At 59.1% G+C, this 21,474-nt stretch overlaps 5 protein-coding genes across 8 annotated transcripts in view; 2 read left to right on the plus strand and 3 right to left on the minus strand.

Annotated features, from left to right (window-relative positions):
* Nucleotides 1–3,163: 3,163 nt before the first annotated feature.
* On the plus strand, nt 3,164–9,488 carry TRIM28 (tripartite motif containing 28). The gene is made up of 17 exons (XM_034986097.1): nt 3,164–3,798; nt 4,143–4,255; nt 4,452–4,584; nt 6,188–6,323; nt 6,403–6,519; nt 6,605–6,719; nt 6,877–7,023; nt 7,128–7,242; nt 7,328–7,434; nt 7,532–7,568; nt 7,652–7,697; nt 7,778–8,030; nt 8,126–8,445; nt 8,526–8,649; nt 8,736–8,822; nt 8,902–9,039; nt 9,132–9,488. Exons 1-17 carry the CDS (start codon nt 3,462–3,464, stop codon nt 9,306–9,308), a joined length of 2,502 nt encoding a protein of 833 aa, XP_034841988.1. The 5' UTR covers nt 3,164–3,461; the 3' UTR covers nt 9,309–9,488.
* A 748-nt stretch (nt 9,489–10,236) lies between these two features.
* CHMP2A (charged multivesicular body protein 2A) lies at nt 10,237–13,167 on the minus strand. The gene is made up of 6 exons (XM_034986413.1): nt 13,011–13,167; nt 11,985–12,194; nt 10,922–11,101; nt 10,718–10,848; nt 10,577–10,638; nt 10,237–10,458 (listed from the first exon to the last, which is right to left on the minus strand). The coding sequence occupies exons 2-6, from the start codon at nt 12,150–12,152 to the stop codon at nt 10,331–10,333; spliced, it is 669 nt and encodes a 222-aa protein (XP_034842304.1). The 5' UTR covers nt 12,153–12,194; nt 13,011–13,167; the 3' UTR covers nt 10,237–10,330.
* A 619-nt stretch (nt 13,168–13,786) lies between these two features.
* UBE2M (ubiquitin conjugating enzyme E2 M) lies at nt 13,787–16,784 on the minus strand. The gene is made up of 6 exons (XM_034986442.1): nt 16,372–16,784; nt 15,084–15,178; nt 14,921–14,959; nt 14,717–14,820; nt 14,392–14,455; nt 13,787–14,305 (listed from the first exon to the last, which is right to left on the minus strand). Exons 1-6 carry the CDS (start codon nt 16,478–16,480, stop codon nt 14,165–14,167), a joined length of 552 nt encoding a protein of 183 aa, XP_034842333.1. The 5' UTR covers nt 16,481–16,784; the 3' UTR covers nt 13,787–14,164.
* A 477-nt stretch (nt 16,785–17,261) lies between these two features.
* LOC117997787 (tigger transposable element-derived protein 1-like) overlaps nt 17,262–21,474 on the plus strand; it is a 30,075-nt gene continuing 25,862 nt past the window's right edge. Inside the window, 1 exon segment of the mRNA XM_034986168.1 lies at nt 17,262–17,425. The gene's annotated coding sequence lies outside the window, so the exon portion shown is untranslated.
* The window catches only part of MZF1 (myeloid zinc finger 1), an 8,993-nt gene continuing 8,720 nt past the window's right edge, over nt 21,202–21,474 (minus strand). For all 4 annotated transcript variants that reach the window (XM_034986184.1, XM_034986183.1, XM_034986182.1 and 1 more), the window contains one exon: nt 21,202–21,474. This exon is cut by the window's right edge and continues 1,020 nt beyond it. In XM_034986184.1, the coding sequence (XP_034842075.1) occupies nt 21,326–21,474 (149 nt within the window). In that variant the 3' untranslated portion in view covers nt 21,202–21,325.

Consider the following 21,474-nt stretch of genomic DNA (forward strand, 5'->3'; position numbering starts at 1 on the left):
GGGTCAACTGTATTTTAAAATATACATGAGGCTCCTGGGTGGCTCAGTTGGTTGAGCATCTGACTCTTGATTTTGGCTTGGGTCATGGTCTCAGGGTGGTGCGATCAAGCCATGAGTCAGGCTCCGTGTTGAGCGTGAAGCCTGCTTAGGAGTCTCTCTTCTTTTCCCTCTGCCCCTCCCCGCTTGCATTCTCTCTCTCTCTCAAAACAACAAGAACAACAAATATACAATTCAGTGGCATTAAGTACATTCCTGATGTTGTACAACTATCACAACTGCCCAGTTCCCAAATGGAATCTGTGATGATGGAGAAAGGGATTGAAGTGAAGCAGCCACAAGACCTCCCCAGGAAGTGGCTTTGGCGGTGACACCTGAAGTTTCCAGGGAGAGCCAGGTGCAGGTGTTGAGTTTGGGGGAAAAGAGAGAGGGCTGCTGGCAGGTGGGTGCTCAAAAGAAGCAGTGGGTAGGCCATGGCTGGCCTGGGTTCAGTCTGAGTGACTCTTACACCTTGTTTTATCCCTTGAGTTCTGTCTGCAAGGTCATAATATAGACAGTTTCCAGTGGTCCAGGACTGGGAAGGGTGAGATGCTGAAAGGGTGAGCAAGGAGCACAGAGGATGAGAACAGAAGGTGCCACTGACTACTTGGTCTCGCCTACTGAGGGTACAGAGCCAAGATGTACCCATGTCCTGCCATACACATCTGAGCAAGATTTCTGCCTTGGTCTTGCCCACCTGGATGCCTACTCTCTCTCCACCTGTCCTGGGGTGCCCCCTTGTGCTTCTCTTAGTCTGCCTGAGCCTGGTTCCCAGTTGATTTCCTCCCCCCAGTGTTGTCCTGGCAGTAGTTCCGGAAGACTTGGTGCGGACATTTGGTGAATGGAACTGGCAGTGGCCTGGTACCTGGTAAGTAAGATGGTAGAGGGAATCTTCAAGGCCTACTGCTGGCACCTGGTTATACCCTGACTGTGTGGCTGCCATATACTGGGACAGAAAGTACTGGGCCCAGGGATAAGGAGGTACTGTTTAGAGAGAAAAGCATGAGCCGCTGAAACCACAGGGTCAGCTGCTAGTCTATTGAAGGGCCCATAACCAGGGGCAATCTGGAGGACCCATCCCAACCGAGCTGTTGAGCAACCTCTAGGCTCCCTCCAGCTATCTCTGACACCCCTCACTTCACTGTTCTCTCAGTGCCTGGTCAGGCTCTCTGCAGTTGTTTACCCTGACCCACAGGCGTTTGGAGGTAGTCCTCTGGGAGAGTCCATTCCTACAGTCTTTACCATCACCTTCTTATTTTGACCCTAGTGTCTGCCCCAGAGGTTTGGGTAGGTATGTTAGTTCCTTTGCCCCCTTACCTATGATCTGGGGCACAGGGAGGGGTGGGGTTGTGGAAAATGCTCAGCAACTATCACTAATGGATGCCACACCTCACCCCATGCACTAGTCAACTTTCCTGCCCACTTACCAGAGAAAGGAAGCAAGGGTCTGAGGCCAGGGCCTTGGGGGAGCAGCATGAGGGGGCGGGCCACTCAACGGGGGGCGTGGCCCCGCGGACCCGGTGGGTGGGTTGGGCGGGGAGGGGCCGGCCGCGACTCCGCGGGCGGGGCGGGCCCCCGGTTTTGGGGGCTGCGGCGGGGCTGGAACAAAGGCAGGCGCAGAGACAAAGCCCCACGGGCCCCCAGCCCCCTTCGGGAACAAAGGCCACACCCCGCCCAGTGGGGCCAGACGCGCCTCCACCGCCCCCACGCGTGGGCGCTCGGCTCAGCCCCCAGGTTTTATGTTTGGATGCAGAGACGCGGAGGAGTAGGGTCTTGGGGCCAGACTCGCCAGCCAGCATGCTCTAAGCATCCTCTCAAAAGCTGCCCCCCCCCCCCCCCCCCCCCCCCCCTCCCCCCCCCCCCCAAAGCCCCCCCCCCCCCCCCCACTGTCCCCTTTAGCCTTGTCCTGAACTAGAGATCTCAGCACCAAGGAGCCCTGCAAAAGGGGCCAAGGCCCCCCCACGGACCAGCTGCGAGGCACGCTTCCCTCGGGCTTTCTTCCTCGGACGCGATCCCCTCCCAGACTCCGCTCCCACCTCAAACAGGATCAAACAGGAGCTGTCCGCCTCCGCCGTAGGCCCTGCTTCCCAGCCGGGACAGGCCTTCTCTCTCCCCCCCCCCCCCGCCCACCGACCCTGCCCAGCCCCCAGGATTCTCGCCAGACTCTGCTTCCCTCTTAGGGTTCCCACAGAAAGGCCGTTTCTCTCAGACAGGACGCCCCCACCGCTCACAGGCCTCGTTCTCCCCATCCGACAGAATTCTCCCCAGACATGCGGCTTCCTCCCTCAGACAGGACTCCCCCGCCCCCCGCCCAGATCCCGCCTCCAAGTGAGGCCGGATTCCTCTCTTCACCGATCTTGCTTCCTCCCTCAGATAGGATTCTCCCTACAGATTCTGCTTTCTTCTCCGACGGGATTCACGTCCCCCTCCCCACCCCGCGCCCCGACCCTGCCTCCTTCCCTAGAATTGACCCACTCTTGAGGTTCATTCAGTTCGCCCACCCGGAAAAGCATCCAAGTCAGCGCCGCGGCTGCCTAAAAGATGGGAAGGGGTCGTTTGCGGGGCAGCAGGATTTGCTGCTCTGGAGCCCCTTGGAATTTATTTGCTTTAGGCAGGTTTCAGTGTTTGTCTTGTCAAACAATAAAACGGTTAAAACCCCAAAGTCAGCCACTTGGCTCACAAGGGGACGTCCTCCTGGGACCGGGACCCTGCGCCTCTCTCTCCGGACCCAGCGTCTCTCCCCGGCGCTGGCAGACGCCGTGCCGGGAGGCGTCTCCGGCCTTGGCCTAAGGGGCGGGGATTGAGGTGGTGGCCCGGACTGCCAACCCGCCTGCGCAGGACGGCGGCCAGGGGCTGGGGCCTGAGGGCTAGCGCGAGCTAGGAAAGGTGCGCGCGCCCCGCCCGCGTACAATGTTGCGGCGGTGATGTCAATAGCCCCGCCCCTGCCGCACAGGCGGCGCCGAGGCGGTGTCGGCGGAGGTAGGAAGACCCGGTTCAGGCGCGTGCGTACTCGCGGCCTCGCCCGGGGCGCTCGGCCCGGGCCCCGCCCCCGGGCGCAAGACGCCCAGCGCGCTTGCGCGGCGGCGTCGGCGCCAGTTATTTCTGTCCCGCCCCCCGGCCGCGGCTCTTTCTGCGAGCGGGCGCGCGGGCGAGCGGTTGTTCGCGTGGCGCGTGGCGCGGTGTCTGGGCGGCCTTTGAAGAGGAAGCGCGGTCGTCGTCGGCGGGAGGCTAGCAGGCGGCGGCCGGCCGGGCTTCGACAGCGCCCCCCGCGCAGCGGGCGGTAGCCCAGGCGGCGCGTGGCGGCGCTCGGCCTCGCGGCGGCGGCGGCGGCGGCCCAGCCGTTGGCGGCGAGTGCGTCTGCGTCTGCGCCTGCGCGGCGGGCCCCGCGCCCCTCCTCCCCCCTGGGCGCCCCCGGCGGCGTGTGAATGGCGGCCTCGGCGGCGGCGGCTTCCGCGGCGGCGGCGGCGGCGGCCGCCTCGGGCAGCCCGGGCCCGGGCGAGGGCTCTGCTGGCGGCGAAAAGCGCGCCGCCGCCTCGTCGGCCGCGGCCTCGGCCTCGGCCTCGGCCTCGTCGCCCGCGGGGGGCGGCGGCGAGGCGCTGGAGCTGCTGGAGCACTGCGGTGTGTGCCGGGAGCGCCTGCGCCCCGAGAGGGAGCCTCGCTTGTTACCTTGTCTGCATTCGGCTTGCAGTGCCTGCCTCGGGCCCCCGGCGCCCGCCGCCGCCAACAGCTCGGGGGATGGCGGCGCGGCGGGCGACGGCGCCGGTGAGTACGGTCGGGCCGGGGCGGCCCATCCCCCCACCCTTTGATCCCGACTCGGCGTGGGTATTGGGGGTCCGTTCCCAGCGTGGCGATGGTGGGGGATCGCCTGAGCTTGACGGATAGGCAGCCGGGTAGTGCGTGGCCGGATCGGGTATGGCAGTGGGTTCTGGGCTGGGCGCTGAGATGGGGTCTCCGCTTCAAGTGCGATCAAAGCAGGGTTGGGGTTTCTGCTTCCTGATGAGAGGCTCTGGCCCTTTTTGGGATGAAGGTTGGGCTCAGTCGGGGGATGGGTTATAGCTTGGAGGTGAACTTGCAACAGTTTTATTTTTTTTGTTTGTTTCTGGCAGTGGTGGACTGTCCGGTGTGCAAGCAGCAGTGCTTCTCCAAAGACATTGTGGAGAATTACTTTATGCGTGACAGTGGCAGCAAGGCTGCCACAGACTCGCAGGATGCAAATCAGGTACGTCCTGCCCCAGCAACCCCTGAGAGGCCTCGGGACAGGGTACTAGTTCCAGCCTTTATTCTTCTCACACTGCAAGGCTCTGGGCAGACTGTAGACACTAGGTGAAGGCTACACTTTGCTTCAGGTTATTTGGGGTGCAGATGTGGACCTGTCCGGCGGTTTTGTCTCTTCTTACTCTGCCTTTGCCCATCAGTGCTGCACTAGCTGTGAGGATAATGCCCCTGCCACCAGCTACTGTGTGGAGTGCTCTGAGCCGCTGTGTGAGACGTGTGTGGAGGCACACCAGCGGGTGAAGTACACCAAGGACCACACCGTGCGCTCCACTGGTATGCAAGGCAGAGGGGAGAGCCTTGGCTATCTGCCGTTTGTTCTCAGTTGTTCATGGTGCTAGTTACAAATGATGGATGGGTCCAGGGAAGCTTTTTTGGAGGGTACTACCTGAAGGGTCTGAGGGCAGAACTTAGAAATGGGGAGTCTGGGGCTCAGGTGTGTAGTCTCTGTGGGTCCAAGTGGGAGGGAAAAGGCCACAGGGTGGGGGTGCACTGAGGGTTCAGGCAAGACCCCCCCCCCCCAAAGACATACACACAGATGATAAGCCCCAGTAGTGGAGGGGTGGGCCTGGCCTGGCAACTTGGTTAAGGCTCTGTAGGAGAAAATGAGGCCTCTGGACCACTGTGTTGATAACTTGCAAGGGCCCTCAAGGCCATCACGGAGAGTGAGTCTTAGAAGTGTTTTAACTTCGGGTCATACGTGTTTTAAAGTTCAGCTCAGGTAGGTATTTGCAGACTTTTCTGTAAGTGCTGGTGGTGGCACAGAAAAGGGCTTGGGAGTTTTCGGAGTTTATCCTGGTTTTAGTTCCAGAACACTCTATGAGTGTCCTTTTGGTAGTTAAACTGTTGCTTTTCAGTCCTAGAGGATAGTATTGGCAGGAAGATAAGGATGGAAGTGGTAGCTATGGGGGCATGAGGAATCAGGAACAAAGGGCAGGGATTTGTAGGAGGTCCTGGGTTCAGGCACAGGGCAGAGTGCAGGAGGGAGGGGGGCGGTATTCGAGGACCCATGGTTTGGCTGATTTGCGCCTCAGTCATAGGTCTTGGGCTGGGACGGTGTAGCCAGGATGTACTTGGGATTGGGTAGGAAAGAGGGATAGATGGTCTCAAGCAGCTTTGTAACGGTGACAGGTTGGGGGCGGGGTGGTGGTATTGGTTTTTGGGCGGTATTACTGTAAGTACCAGAACTCTCCCTTCAGAGAGAGGGGACCTGACACCTTTATGAGGATTTTGGTCTGACATTTCACGTCTTCTATCTTCAGAAGGCTTTGCAAAGCCTGGATCCCTTGTAGGCCTTTGCGTGGTAAGAGGTCTGTGAACTTGTCTTATTCAAGAGAGGGGAGGTCACCAAGGCGTGGCTGCTGAGGAAGCTGTGCTTGAACAGTATTTCTAGTCCCTGATTTGCTTTCTCTCTGTGCCAGCGAGCAAACGTTCTTTGTGCTTGGATGCCGCAATAGCCAGAGTTCCCTTCTCTGCTGGACAGAACCTGCTGCGAGTGGAGGAGGAATCGAGCGCAGTGGGGTTTTTCAAGGTGGAGGAGCTCTTCTGAGTGTCCACCTGGGGAAGGTTCTAGTAGACAGAACAGCAAGTGGGAGGTCTCTGCCAAAGTCTTGAGACTTTGTTACTTTGTTATCCAGGTCACAAGCTGATAGGAGGGAGTGGTTGTCTGGGTCAGGCTTGGGGCAGAGTATTTTGAAAGGAAGGATTTGGTCTTAAAGGCCTGTGCTTTTCCCTGGATATTGCTGCAGGGCCCTTGAGTTTTCCTAGCAGACAGCCCAGGCTTGCAGGACAGGCAGGAAGTGAGGCCTCAGGTTCTGTTTACTACTTGAGGTGGAGATAGCTGAGGATGAGCTTCAGACTCACGGTTTCTACTCCCCAGGGCCAGCCAAGTCAAGGGATGGTGAGCGTACAGTGTACTGCAACGTGCACAAGCACGAGCCTCTCGTGCTGTTCTGCGAGAGCTGTGACACCCTCACCTGCCGGGACTGCCAGCTCAATGCCCATAAGGACCACCAGTGAGTACTGAGGATGCTGGTGGGTGCTGCCTGTTCGTTCTCATGTTCAGCACCGAGGCCCACTTTTGTCTGCTCTCAGATATCAGTTCCTGGAAGATGCAGTGAGGAACCAGCGCAAGCTCCTGGCCTCGCTGGTGAAGCGCCTCGGGGACAAGCATGCAACACTGCAGAAGAACACCAAGGAGGTTCGCAGCTCGTAAGTGTGGAAGCCAGGGCCATAGTTGGGGGCAGTCCTGGGGGAGCATGTTCCTGACCTGATTCACCCTGCGCCCCCCCTCCAGGATCCGCCAGGTGTCTGATGTACAGAAGCGTGTGCAGGTGGATGTTAAGATGGCCATCTTGCAGATCATGAAGGAACTGAACAAGCGGGGCCGTGTACTGGTCAACGATGCCCAGGTACACCGTTTGGGTGGGGAAGGGATTCTGGGTCCCATCTGCTGGCTGCAGACCCCATCTATGGTGGGAGGGTCTTGGGGACTGGCATCCTTTGCTGGCTATTGATGCCATCCTTGGTGTCTGCTTTCCTTCATTGCTTTCTCCGCTCTACCTGCAGAAGGTGACTGAAGGGCAGCAGGAGCGCCTGGAGCGACAACACTGGACCATGACCAAGATCCAGAAGCACCAGGAACATATCCTGCGCTTTGCCTCATGGGCTCTGGAGAGTGACAACAACACGGCCCTGCTGCTCTCCAAGAAGCTGGTGTGTGCTGGTGGGCACCCAGGTGGTGGGTTCCAGGCAGGTGCTGCTCAGCACCCTGCAGCCTTGTTTGTTTTCTGTGTGTTCATGTACTATTCCATCTCCAGATCTACTTCCAGCTGCATCGGGCCCTCAAGATGATTGTGGACCCTGTGGAGCCACACGGCGAGATGAAGTTCCAGTGGGACCTCAATGCCTGGACCAAGAGTGCAGAGGCTTTTGGTGTGTCCTTTTTTTTATCCTGCTGCATATTGCTACTATTCCAGACCCTGGGTCATCTCCTGCTGATTTTACTTCGTTTTTGCAGGCAAGATCGTGGCAGAGCGTCCTGGCACCAACTCAACAGGCCCTACGTCCATGGCCCCTCCTCGGGCTCCAGGGCCCTTGAGCAAGCAGGGCTCTGGCAGCAGCCAGGTGAGCGGGGGGCGGGGGAACCCTGGTAGGGAGCGGGGGCGGGGCACGGGGTCCTATGGGACACCTGCCCACTGAGGACCACCTACTTTGCCCACAGCCCATGGAGGTGCAGGAAGGCTATGGCTTTGGCTCAGGTGAGTGCCTTGTAGGTGGGAGAGCTTCAGTGCTCTAGGTTTATCCCTAACTTGCTGTCTCTTTTTATGTTTTTTCCAAGCAGACGATCCTTATTCGAGTGCAGAGCCCCATGTGTCAGGCGTGAAGCGGTGAGTTTGGCTATCCTTTGGTGGAGCCAGGTGGGATTAGGGATGGGTGTGCTGACCCTGTGCTGCACCTGCACCCACAGGTCCCGCTCAGGTGAGGGCGAGGTGAGTGGCCTCATGCGCAAGGTGCCACGGGTGAGCCTCGAGCGCTTGGACCTGGATCTCACGGCTGATAGTCAGCCACCAGTTTTCAAGGTCTTCCCAGGCAGCACCACTGAGGATTATAATCTCATCGTCATTGAGCGTGGTGCTGCAGCTGCTGCAGCTGGACAGCCTGGGACTGCTCCGCCCGGGGCCCCTGGGGCCCCGCCTCTGCCTGGTATGGCCATAGTCAAGGTGAGCCTGCCTCAGGTGATTGTGAGTGGGAGACGGAACACCCAGATCTGCATGCACCCTGCTGAGCGCCATATTACCTTGTTACGTCCTTGCAGGAAGAAGAGACAGAGGCTGCCATCGGAGCCCCGCCTGCTGCCACTGAGGGCCCTGAGACCAAGCCTGTGCTGATGGCCCTGGCGGAGGGTCCTGGTGCTGAGGGCCCACGCCTGGCCTCACCCAGTGGCAGCACCAGTTCAGGTCTGGAGGTGGTGGCTCCAGAGGGCAGTTCAGCCCCAGCAGGTGGCCCGGGTGCCCTGGATGACAGTGCCACCATCTGCCGTGTCTGCCAGAAGCCAGGCGATCTGGTCATGTGCAACCAGTGCGAGTTCTGCTTCCACCTGGACTGCCACCTGCCTGCCCTGCAGGATGTGCCAGGGTGCGAGGCTTGTGTGGGGTCTGTGCAGGGTGGAGGGCTGGGCCAGGTCCTTTGCAGCTCCTCATTCTCCTTCCATCCAGGGAGGAGTGGAGTTGCTCTCTTTGCCATGTGCTACCCGATCTGAAAGAGGAGGATGGCAGCCTGAGCCTGGATGGTGGTGATAGCACCGGTGTGGTGGCCAAGCTTTCGCCAGCCAACCAGCAGGTGAGGGGGGGGGCCATCCCTGAGGAGTTTGCTCAGCAGCCCTCCCCCTCCCTCTGTGGCTCTGATGTCCCCTGTCCTGTCCGTAGAAGTGTGAGCGTGTTTTGCTGGCCCTGTTCTGTCATGAGCCCTGCCGGCCCCTGCACCAGCTGGCTACTGACTCCACTTTCTCCCTGGTGAGTCTTGGGACTTAAAAGGGAGGGTATGGGGAGAGAGTGCCCTGCCTCATCTTTAGCTTGTGGCTTTTGTCTGCAGGATCAGCCAGGCGGCACCCTGGACCTAACCCTGATCCGTGCCCGTCTCCAGGAGAAGTTGTCACCCCCCTATAGTTCCCCCCAGGAGTTTGCCCAGGATGTGGGCCGCATGTTTAAGCAGTTCAACAAGCTGACAGAGGTGAGCTTGGGGAGAATGGGGTTGGGGGCAGGGCGAGGGGAGGTGGGAGGAGGGAGAGCTAGGACCCAGCCACTGCTATCTGCCCGGCTTAGGACAAGGCAGACGTGCAGTCCATCATCGGTCTGCAGCGCTTCTTTGAGACTCGCATGAACGAGGCCTTTGGTGACACCAAGTTCTCAGCTGTGCTGGTGGAGCCCCCGCCGCTGAGCCTGCCTGGTGCTGGCCTGAGTGCCCAGGAGCTATCCAGTGGTCCTGGTGATGGCCCTTGAGTCTGTGGCCGCTCAGGCCAACCCGGCCTGACTTTGTTCTCTGTCCTGTCAAATCCCCCCCACCCCCCCAACCTCCCCTTCTGGTGGCCTGGCTCCTACTTCTTGGTGGCCCCATCCCCCAGTCCTTCACGATATGGTTTTTACTTATGTGGATTTAATAAAAACTTCACCAGTTCCTCAGGCCTTTTTTGGGGCTGCGGCGGGGGCGGGAGGGGGGCAGTGGTCCTGGGGCCTGGTCTCTGCAATTCCCTCACCGTGCCCTGGTGGATGGAGTAGGTGTGGGGCACTTGTCTTCAGCCATTTTCGTGTCCAGGGAGTAGGGAAGAGGAGAGCATCCCTCCTGGCCCTTCCAATGTAGAGAGTGCCTCAGATGGATGGGAGGGTCACATGGTGCACATGCTGGCTGGAGGGTTTTGGGTGCCCCTGTAGGTGGTAATGCCTGGGCTGCTCTGGGCAGGCAGGGTGTAGCCCCAGATACATATGCTGCATGGTAGCCATTCTTCCTGAGTACTTCCTGGACTTGGGTGTAACCATTTCTCATAATCAGATGGCACCACAGTGCGCTGGGTGGGCTGAGGATCCCTGGCAGATGAGCCCAGACTTCAGGGTATCTGGGAAGCCCGTGGTCTTGGAGGTGATAGGCACTAGAGGCCAAGGCACTGAGCCAAGGCACTGGAGGCTTTGGGAAGGGTGTTGAAGCAGAGCACACAGATGACCTTAAGCTCCCAAACCCTGAACGTCCTGGAGAGACAACCTGTCAACTCCTGCCACAAACTGGGAAGCAATCCAGCCTTCCTTATCCTACATCCCAGTGGATCTGGCACTCCGTCTTCTGCCATGCATGTCAGTTGCCCTTTTACCAAGCCCTGTATGTGACCTGTGCCAAGGGACCCCAACCTGGCCCACATCAGGCCAGTCAACACAGGCCTAGGAACCATTGTCCAATCGTTTATTACAGAAGAAGTACAGTGAAATTGCTGGGCATCCACTGCCCACCTCCCACCCAGGGTGGTATAGGGCAATCAGTCCCTCCGCAGATTCTTGAGCCGCTCCTCCAGGTCTGCGTCTGCATCTACTAGGGCTGAAGCTGCTGCCTCTGCTTTCTTCCCACTGGCAGCCACACTGAGTGAGCCTCCGGTGGAGGGGAGGTCTACAGAGAGGGGGGGTTAGGAGAGTTCCTGTAGAAAGGAATAATGCTGGGAGCAGGGGGGTCAGGGGTTGTTTCTGGACTGTTTGGTGGGACAGGGCCCAAAGTTTGGTGCACTCACTTGACAGCTCGTCTGTCAGGCTCAATCCCAGCTCATCCAGGACCTGGGACACAACAGCGTCACTTGGGAAGAGAGAAGACCTTTGTGAGGGCCAGGCATGTGCATCCATCCCCATCCTCCCCAAACCTGGTGTCCCCTAACCTTTCTTCTTCATCTTCCTCATCACCCATGGCATCATCAATGGCATCGTTCATCATCTCCTCCTTCATGTCCATGATCTCGGCCTGCCGCTCAAATTCCATCATGATCTTCTGGATCTGAGGCAACTTCAGCTGCAAGTGGGGTGTGGGGAGGGTTAGTTGGGGGTTAGTTGGGGGGGAGGGTGGGGGAATAGGAGAGGCGCACCTGTCTGTTCATGGTGCCCATGGCTTTGGTGACCCCTTTCATAGCCTGCGCCATCGAGTTGTTAGACTTCAGTGTCTGGATCTTCAGGGACACAGCCTGGATGTTGGCCCGCATCAACACAAATTTGCGCACATAACGCCGAGTGCGCACCAGGTCTTTTGCCATGATACGCACAGCATCCTGAGAAGTGGACAAACGTGACAGGGAGTGGGCCAAAGGAACATGCTTGCTCCCATTGCACCATTCCAGCTGATGCTTTCAGAGATTTACATGTGGTCACTGCCCCCTCCCTCCTCCCAACCTCATCCTCATGCGTCTTGGGTCACCACTCCACCGGTTCCTTTGTATACTTACCTCTCTCACCCATAGACTCTGGAAGGAAGGCTGGGCTCACTCTATATAGGCACCCTTTTCCCTCGGTATCTAAAGTCACACTCCCTTGACTTACAGTACCTATTCCTGAATTTCTATTCCTGGCTGAAAAGTTTCTTTCCTTCCATCTCACAAAGGCTCATACCTCAAGCACTTTATCCCAAATATAAATCTATCCATAGCTCAGCTTTCGACTTCCCTTAACGTCTTCCTTGCCTTGCCTATCCTGGGAAACGGAACCTCTTCAACTCAGCTGCTCAGGTTCAAACTGTCACCTGTCACAGGCTCTGCTCCCTACTGGTTCAGACTGTCTCCATTTCTTTTACTGATCTTCCTGCATTAAATCCTTTGACTCAGCTCCCACTGTAGCCCATGATTTCAACTGGTGTGGCCTACTGTCTACCCTGAGCTCACCTATCACTCCCTCCTGGAACATTTGCTGCCTCATCTGTTTGATATGTTGTGGTTGCTTGGATCGTCACAGGCTCATCCTCTTCATTACTCAAGGTTTGTGGCTCTGATATCACCTGGGAGACAGCCTTTCTGGATACCCAAAATAGGGAAGCCCCGCTCACCCTTAATTTCTCTCCGAGCACCTGTTGGTGTCCTGTCACGCTCCACTGTTCTAGCAGTGCCTGACCAAACCACAGCACCTAACCCTGTGTCCCAGCCTGCGCCCAACTGAGCTCACCATCTGGCCCTGCTTGGCCATCTTCTTGATGTCTGCGATGACTTTCTTCTCCTGGGTCTCTAGCTTCTGTCGCTCACGGTCCAACTCTCGCATGGCACGGTTCAGGGCTCGCTGGTTCTGCCTCAGCAACTCCTCTGGTGTCTTCCGGCGCCCAAACAACAAATCCATGGTAGCAGGAGCCCACCAGTGGGCCTGTGACAAGTGTGAAGCCTAGGTGCAAAGTGGTGTGGGCCCCAGAGAAAGGGCAAGAAGCAGAGCCAGAGTCACAATGTGTATGGGAGTGGGTAGTTGCGGGGGCTTGCAAAATGCAGAGGGGTAAGCAGGGGGAGGAAGCATTAATGGAAGGCCAAAACCTAGCCTGGAACACTGAAGGAGCCCCATGGGTACAAGTGGGGTCAGCAAGATCTGAAAGTCATCCATAACATACCCACCCCAGCCCTTCATCATAGTGCCCCAAAGGAGGTTCAAGGCTTCAGCCTCTCTCCAGACCACAGTGAGGCCCCGGAGTCTGATGGACTGAGAAGGGAAGTGGTTGTGTGAAGATGCACTGGGGCATGTGGACCCTGAGCGCCGAGGACAGGGCAACTGTGGGGGCCTGCGTGCCAAGAACAAAGTGGATATAGGGAGGGGTTCTGAAGCTGACAACCTACGAATTAGCATTCGGACTGGCGGGGGGGGGGGGGGGCCTGAACGGGGAGGGAACCTGGGTGCGAACAATATGGTTGTGAGGAGTTGGGGCACCCGGCACACTAAGGACATGATGGATGTTGGGGAGCTCTGAGGATCTGGAAAAAACGGGTCCGTGGGGACCCCTGTACACCCGGAACGGGATGATGGGCGATGGGGCGCCTTGTTCAGGACGACCTGGGGGGCGTTGGGAGGCCCGCACACCGAGAACAAGGTGGTTCGATGATGGGGCTACGGTCCCGTGGACGGGCGAGGCAGTCGACACCCCGGCGAAGAGACCCTCGTAGGCCGTCGCCCACGCACCCACCCGGGACCCGCGGCCCAGCAGGGACCACTCACCGAAGCTGGGACGGGAATCCGCTTCCGCTTCCGGGTTACGCTCCTCTCACTCGGCTCTCAGGCGCACCCACTAACGATAGCTCCTCGGTTCTTTCTGCCGTCGCCGCCGTTTCCGGAAGAAATGGTCTGACGTCACACGCCCCACCGGCACCCGGAACGATGGGCGGGGACAAGAGGGCGCGTGCGCGAGCAGGCCGGCATCCAGGCGCATGCGCACAAGCTTTCGTCTCTCTGGGGGCCTGTCTGAGGGTGTTCCATAGGTTCCAGCCCAGCCAGGCCTGGATTCCCAGTCCCCGTTGGGTTGGTGCATCTTCGGGCGCCTTGCGCCCGGCCACCCCAGAGGTCCCGGATCCCACCACCGCACCCACTAGAGGGTCCAGCTCATCCGACAGACCCCGACGTTTCCCTAATGTTTCTGGATCTCAGGCACCTGGTAGCACCAGGGAGGGTTCTTGGTGGATCCAGTCATGGCAGGAGGGGGCAGAGCTGGAGATGGCACGGACTTTCCTCTATACTGGCTTATCAAGCAGGAAGTGAGTGGTTACTGGTCCTGCCCCTCGATGGTCGCATATTGGGATTCATCCCACCCAGCCTGAGGCTTGGGGTGTTGTCCCCCCTATTGCCCCCCAGGGCTGTTTCAGGCACTGGGTAGCCTCCTGAGGGGTGCCCCAGTGCCACCTCTAACCAGTTACACATCCCCCGCCACTCCTGCTGCAAGAGCTCTGGTGGACATCACCTGCCCCTCCCACCCCCACAGAAGGAAGAGGCGGAGGCCATGCAGTAACATTCCCCTTTAATAGCCTGGTGGGACCTCCAGTGGTGGAGGGGTGGGGTGCCCGAGCCCCAGCCACCCAGTCCCCTTGGCCACCCACCCCAGAGCCCAGAGTGGGGGGCTGGACAGCACCCAGCTGGGGGCTAGACAAGCCAATTCATTTCCCATTGCTGAGCGGGTCGGGGGAGGCAGCGCCGACCTTAATCACATGGTGGTTAAAAAAAAAAAAAATAACTAGGAGCGGGTGGCAGGGAGGGGAGGCAAGGCCAGGGCATGGGGTTCCCCCACCGGCCACCCCATGCCCCCCACCTGTGGCCCCCAATAAATATTTGCAGGGGACGCCGGGGCTGGTGGCCCTGGCAGGGGTGGGTGTGCGCCAACCCTATTTCAGGCAGCGCTCGAAGTAGGTGGAGCCGATATAGCCACCCCGCATGGAGCGCTGCACATTCTGCTCAAACAGCCGCCGGTTGTTCTGCAGGACCTCGGCGGCCTCCTTGTTCAGTGGGTCTTCGGGGTTGGGCTCCTGTGGCCGGTATGGGTAGGGGTCAACAGGCCCTAAGAGCAGAGAGGGCCAACCTTCCCCAGCCTCTCCCACCCACCCCTACTCACCAAGAAGAGATACTGCAGGCCATAAATTATGGAGTTTATCGTAAGGACTGGCTTCCAGTCCTCTCTGTGGACAGAGAATCAGGGTCAGGGGCTGGTGAGTGGACGGCCAACACAGAGCCTGCTGGGACTAAACAGGTCAGGCCCAGGGCACAGGACAGTGCAGACGTGAGAAGCTAGGGGGAGGGCACACAGCGGGACAGGCCAAGGAGAAAGCTAAGGTCAAGACTTGAGGAAGAAAATGTGGAGATGAAGAGATAGAAAACCGCAGACCACAAGAGGGAGGGAAGGGACAGAGGCCTGTGCAATCTAAAGTCAGGGCCCTCACCTGAGGATGTTGAGGCAGACGTTGCCCTCGAGGTCAATGTTGGGGTGATAGACCATCGTCTCACACTTCACCTTGGGGGGGTCATGTGGGTAACCCTGGCCCACCTGGCTCCAAGAAGAGAGAGAAGATAGATAGGTGCCTTAGCAGTGCCTGGCTGGGGTGGGCCTCAGCTGTTGCCTCTATCCCTGCCCACCCCGGACTCACCTTAAAACTGAACACAAACTTCCCACTCTTGTAGAAGCCCTGCGAGGGGAAAGAGGAAAAGTTTTAGGACACCATCCTGCAGGGCCTGGCAGGTAAACCAGGTCTCCCAACTCAAGGTATTCCCCCCACTGCCCCATACCTGGGAGTCCAACTGAGCCCTTACCTCATCAGGACAGATAACCAGCTTGAAGTTGAGGAGATCGTCTGGATCTGAAAAGCTGATGTCACACGTCTTGGGCAGGTTCAGCTCGTTTATGTCTGGGTTTGCAAAGCAGAGAAGGGGAACAAAGAGAGGGCGAGGGAGAGAGGAGGGCACTCAGAGCAGGTGCAAGTGCCAGCAGAGCACTCATGGCCTCCTCCAGGACCCTCAGGGCTCTGTCCTGGCTGTGCCCCACAGCCCCAACCCTCTCCCTGCTCTTTCTGCTTCCAGGCAGGCTCTTCTAGATCCACAGCACGCTTCAAACATGCATTTTCAACTGTGGCTATGCTCTATCTCCTGGCCCAGGGTAAGTTCCAACTCCTGCGAATCCAGATCCTCAAGTCTCAGCACCCAACAGCTGGGTGCCCCCAACCCAGCTCCCCAATTCCCCCACCCCTGTGTGGCCCCCAAGAGCCTCCAACTACCCCAAACACCAGGATCTCCAGCCAAGAACTCCATTTTCTAGTGGACACTGCTGCTACCCCCCGTCCACCGAAACTCAAGCTCACCCTGCCCCCCATCATCCCCTCACCAATCCCATCCCCACCGTCCCTCCTCTTCTCTGCTTGTCATCCTAAATTCAGGGACCCATCCGATCCTCAGACATGTGAGTTCCCATTCCTGTACCCCTCTAAGCAGCCTCTAAGATTCCCAGCACCTCCAGGATGATAACCTAAATTCAACCCTACTCCCATCTCCAATCCCTGGCACACACTGTTCTTCCTTCCTCCACGTGTCACCCCAAACCCCAAATTGCCATGTGACCCCCCGACCCACAAATTGCAGTGCCCCAAACTTACTTCACTGCATCTCACTTTCAGATTCCCAATGACCCCAAGATACTTCACTAAATCCTCTCCGACTTCTATCCCCAATCCTTGGCCCACCACCTACCTAATCTCCTCTGCCTATCACCCATGTTCCAATCTGACCCCCATGCTCTGTGGAGTCTCCAGCTTCCTACTCGCCCTTCATTGCCTGACTCTCTGATTCTCGGTCCCTAATGCAAGACGCCTGGCTTTCCGTATCCTAAGTGCCCCATACTCGGCCCCCTATCTTTGACCCCCCGGTGACTGCATTACTCCTGATCCCCCATCACCAACACCCAGGCCCTAACCTCCGACCCCACATCTGCGGCCACATCTCTGACATCTCTGACCCCCGGTGACTGCATTATCCCACTCCTGACTCTTACATCACCCCACCCCAAGCGCTGACCTCCGACCCCCACCCCCATCCTCCGACCCCCTACCCTTCTGGATCCGCAGCTGCGCAGCCGACGCCTTCTTGCTGCTGCCCTTGGTGCCGCCCGCCGACTCCTCCTCCTTCTTCTGCTGCTTCAGCGAGAACAGCTTGATCATCCTGCCGCCGCCGCCGCTGCCGCCGCTGCGGGGCCCGGGACCCCGGCCACCCGGCCCCCTGCCGCCACCCGCGCCGCCTCCGCCACTCGAACCCGCCTTCGCGGCCTCCTCCGCTGCTGCTGCCTCCCGCCCGGCCTGCCGCGCCGCTCCGCGCCCACCGCGCGGCCCGCGTCGGCTCCCGTAGTCCGGCTCCGGCCTGGCCCGGCGCCTCGGGCTCGCTCGGCGGTGCTCGGGTCGACTCGGCTCTTCTCGGGTCCGCTCGGCCCCGCCCCCACCCGGCCGCTCCCTCCTCCCCCTCGCCCGCTTAGGTCCCCTCAGGCTCAGCTGCGGCCGCGCCGCTTGTCTGTTCACTCGCTCCCACCGCGAGGGGGTGCGGCTCGAGGGGAAGGAGGAGGCGGCGGCCGCGGTGGCGGCTGCCGTGTACTAGAAGAGGCTCGGCTTCCGCGGCAGCAGCGGCTTCGGCGCGGAGGTCCGCAACGGCCTCGGGCGCCCCACCGCTTCGGATATTTCCGCCGCTTGCCCACTTCGGCTCTTCTCGCCCGGTCTGCGCTGTGCGCTTGCGCAGCCGCCGCTGCTGCCGCCACCGCCCCGCGTTGCTCAGCGATAGGTCTTGATTATTCAGACTTTTTCGGCTGCGCTCGGGTATTTCCGTTCGTGCAGGCCGTCCCGCGGTCATTTCCGGGGACGCTCGCGGGTCCAGGCGTGGGCGGTGCCGCCGCCATCTTTAAGTAGGGCAGACGCAGGTCACTTCGCTCGCGGTTCACTTGTGCGGACCGCGGCGGGGGTGGGTCTCACGAGGTCCTTGCCCCTGGAGGTCACAGAGGCAGGGTGACCACGGCGGGCCAGAGTCCGGGCGAGGCCATAGGCTTTGCCCAAAGAGTGCGGGGTCGAGCGCCCTTGGTGTCCCATCGCAAAGGCAACCCGCTCGCGGAGATTCTGGCTGAGGTAAACTAGCAAATAAAAGGTGTACTGTGCTAGAGAGTGGTAAGCACTTTGGGAGTTTACATGGGTGGACCCTGGATGATAGGACGTGGGGCGGGGGCCCTCTCGGAGCGGGTCCTGAGTCCCGGCGGAGACGCTCTGCGGTCTTCCGCCGTCTGTGCGGCCAGCCTGCACTCCAGTCACACACAGCTCAGCGGGCCTCGGAGGGCGGGAGGAAGCGGCGCGGGGCGGTTCGGGGACTTCCGGCTGTCGCCACGGAAACCGTCAGGCGGGTGAGCGCGCGGCCCGGGGCCGGGTGGGAGGGTGCGGCTGGCGCTTTGCCGCTCGGCCCTACTGCGCCCGAGAGCGGCTCCCGCTGCACGTCGCCTTCCGTGTCCGAGGCGACCTGCCGCCATCGCCTGGAGCACTGTGGAAGGAGTAGTTTGGCGGTCCGGTTGGGCAGGGATGCTCACGGGCTCCTCTCGGCCGTCGACCCCGACCCAGGCTCGCAGTCCTCGCAGTCCTCGCCTCGGGGGAGTCGCCCTGACGCCCTCCCAGACCCGACCTGGGGTCCGTCTCGGCCCCTCTCGTCGCCTCCAGCTTTTCGGATCTTGGCCCCAGCCTCCTCAGAGCCCCTGCGCTCTGGGTTTTCGGGTACCATTGACGTCCCTGGGCTCCACGGACTGATCCCAGCTGTGTCTGTCCAACTGTTCCCGCTTTAGGCCCTGCCGTTCTCAATACCACCGTCCCAGGCACCCCTTTCGTGCCTCTGGTTGTGCCGTCATCCCAGCATCCTTTCTCGATTCGAGAGCTGAGTGCTGGAGAGGTGCCAGGATGAGGATGAGGACTCAGAAACCTCAAACAGCTCACGTTTGGGGCTGACGCTGCAACCGTCCCCGCGTTCTTAGGCTTCAGACGTGGCTGGTTACGGGACTCAGATGGCCCCTCCAGACTCAGCCTTCCTCTATCCCTTCCTCTCTGTTCTTCTCAGCCACTCTGCTCTTCCTGTCTATTGTTGTACACGCCATCGCCAGGTGAGGGGGGATGGCCATTCTGTTTCCAGCCAGAGTCTCAGGGATGTTGCCTTATTGGTCAGCCTAAACCATGTGTCCGTCCTCAGGCCAGTTTCTGAGGCTCATCAGTTGAAGGTCCATCTGAGGATAGGGTATTGGTTCCCTGGACAAGTGATGCTACACTAGCCAAAGCTAGATTCTTGTGGTCTCTGATCTCATGGCTTTCCCACAGTCAGTGGGGAAGACTTAACCATGTAACAAAATGCTGGGAAAAGGGGGCCACGGGGCCTGGACCAGGGAGGAGGGGATGGCTGAGCTGAGGCAGGGTTTTGGATTAGAAGTGGTGCACCTGCGTTTTCTTTGTTACTCTCATGGCAGAGGGGCACAGGTGGTTGAGTGGTGAGGGTGCTTGTACCCTTTGGGCCTGCATCCTCTTGGCAGGCAGCATAGGGCTCAGCATATCAAAGGTCCTGAGGGAAGCTGGGGCTGGCACCTGGATGGATCGGGCAGCATATGACAGGTGAAGAGTGAGGGTGGAAGTGCACCTGGGGTATTAGCATAGCCTCTGGGACCTGTCACTGAGAAGCTAGGGTCTGTTTTGGAAAGGAGTGGCAAAAGCGGGCAGGGAAGGGAGGCGGAGTGCTGTGGGCCTCCAGGCTATAGAGATTTGTGGCTGGGATCAGAGCAGTGCTGGGGGATGGAGAAAATTGGACAGACTTGGGTAGCTTGGGGTTGGGGGTAAGAATAACTGGATGGATGTGGCATGGGGAGGCCGTGCTTGGGAGCAAACAGTATGGGCTCAGGTACAGATGATCCAGGGACAGGCTGGTTGGACACCGTTGTAGCTTCCCCAGATGACCAGTGCCTTAGGGGTTCCTTTCCTGGCTTCCTCCAATGGTTCTGGCTGAGTGAGGCTGAGTGGTCATTCTCTGCAAGTCCTCAGCCCTGCTGATAGTATGGTAGCATTTGGGTTCACGAACCCCAGCCTGGCTTGCAGGGGTGTCCCCGCCAACTGCAGAAATGGCCCTTTGTGGGGGGCTCTCACATCACTTCAAGTTTTTTTCTTAGAGGACTGATTCAGCAGGTGGGTCCGTGGACTTATGACTTTGGGCATGGGGCCCTGGCCTGATGGCTCACGCCTTTCATGTGTTATAATTTTTCCTGTGTGTAATTTCAAATTCTTTAGTCATATGTGTGCAGATTTCTCTTCCTGTTCCTCAGACACCAAGATGATCAAAACATGAGTGAGCTTTCTTGTTCTCTTTGTTTCTGATTATAAAATTCACACAGGATTTGAAAAAAATCCGTTACAGGATTTATGAAGTTCTGGCAGTACTTAACGTCACAGCACTAGCTACCTCAGTGTTTGTGTGCCTTCCTTAATCGGACTCCTTGCCTCCACCTAGGGACCCAGTGACTGCCTTCCTCCCCTCTGATTAGTATATCCCAGGTCAGGGTCCTCAGAGTTCCGTTTGTGGTTGGAGAGGACAGTAAGTGTTGGCATAGGGCCCAGGGGACCTCTCCCCTCCTCCTGACTGTGCCACATGGCAGTGCCTCTACACATGGGGAGCTGTTGACCAGAGTGGCCCTGGTTCTGGCTAGGGGTAGGCCAGGGGGGAGGTGGAGAGAGGGGTGGAGTAGCGGAGGGAAAGAGGCAGGGAACACACCTTCTCTGGGGTGACCATTGGAAGCTTCTGGCCGAGGCTGGCTTATCTTCTTTCCCTGATTTCAGGACCCCAGTCTTGTAGCAAAGTCCAGCTGTATCCCTGGAAGAAGCTTGGACACATTAGCCTCAAAAGATTGTGTTTAGAACCCCTCAGGCCAAGGGCAGGCTGACCCCTGCCCAGAGTGGGGTTTAGGTCCCAAGCCAGATCCTGATGCATGAAGATCTTTTCTTTGGCACTGCTTTTCATCCTGCTTTTGGCACCCCCAAGGTACCCACCGGTTGGAGGTGGGGGGAGGTGCTAGGTCAAGGGCCTGGACAACGGGATGGAAGGGTAAGGTAACTAGACCAAGAGGCAGTGGCATGGGAAAAGTCTAGAGGGTTCCAGAGATGCCAGCCCAGTGTGTAAGACGCCGAACCTGCACTGGCAGCATGTGTACTTTCCTGGAAGCTGCTAACAGCTGTGTTTCCTGTGACTTGCCACTGAACACATTCCTCGTAGAGACCACCACCCAGTGTGGGGGAGCCCTTGGGGGTCGCACACCTGGCCAGGGTTGGCGGCAGCTGCAGCCCTCGGAATGCGAGTGATCACTAGAGGGCTAGGGAACTGGCCTGGGGCCTCTAGTGGACTTTGATTCCTGGACTGGTTGGGGTACTATCCTAAGGGGAACCTAACCTCAGCGTCCACTGGTAGTTAACATGCGTGAAAGAATCTAGATTTCCAGATAAAACCTAGCTTTTATGCCTAAGAAATGGCTTCCTAGGTTTAAAGTTTTACAAACATCCCCAGCTCTGGCCTGCTGGGCACCAGTCTGCTACTTCTACTGCACTTGATGATCTTGGCTGGCAGGGGAAAACCGGGCCAGTTCTCACCTGGCAGTTGGCTTGGCCCATGGCTGTGAGGGTGGAAGGCACCATGGGCAAACAGGCAGCACCCACAGACCTCGGGGGGCTGCTAGGAGTCCTTGGCTCTCACAGAGACTGCACGGTTGCCGAAGTGGGGGAAGGCGGGGGTGGGCAGAGGGACCCGCGCAGGTGGGGAGGCGCTGAGTGGGCACATTTCCAGACCCGTGTTCTGCCTACTGTTTATTGAGCACCTACTGGGGGCCCCGGCCGGGGGGGGGGGGGGGCCCGCCTGTACCCAAACTTGATGAGAGGCCTCACAACCACCCTGTGAGGTAAGTGTTCTGAGCGAACACGCTCCCCTCCCCCGACAAAAGGCCCAAAGCCGAGGCGCAGTGAAGGGGGTTACTCCGCGCTGTGGATGCGCTGGTGCTGGATGAGCTTAGTGCTCTGGTGGAAGCGGCGGCCACAATCCTGACAGGCGAAGGGCTTCTCGCGCCGGTGGGTGCGCAGGTGCTGCGTGAGCGTGGGCCTCTGGCGGAAGGCCTTGCCGC

Source organism: Mirounga leonina, unplaced genomic scaffold (genome assembly GCF_011800145.1).
Source record: "Mirounga leonina isolate KUSES-001 unplaced genomic scaffold, KU_Mleo_1.0 Mir_376, whole genome shotgun sequence".
Classification (NCBI taxonomy): domain Eukaryota; kingdom Metazoa; phylum Chordata; class Mammalia; order Carnivora; family Phocidae; genus Mirounga; species Mirounga leonina.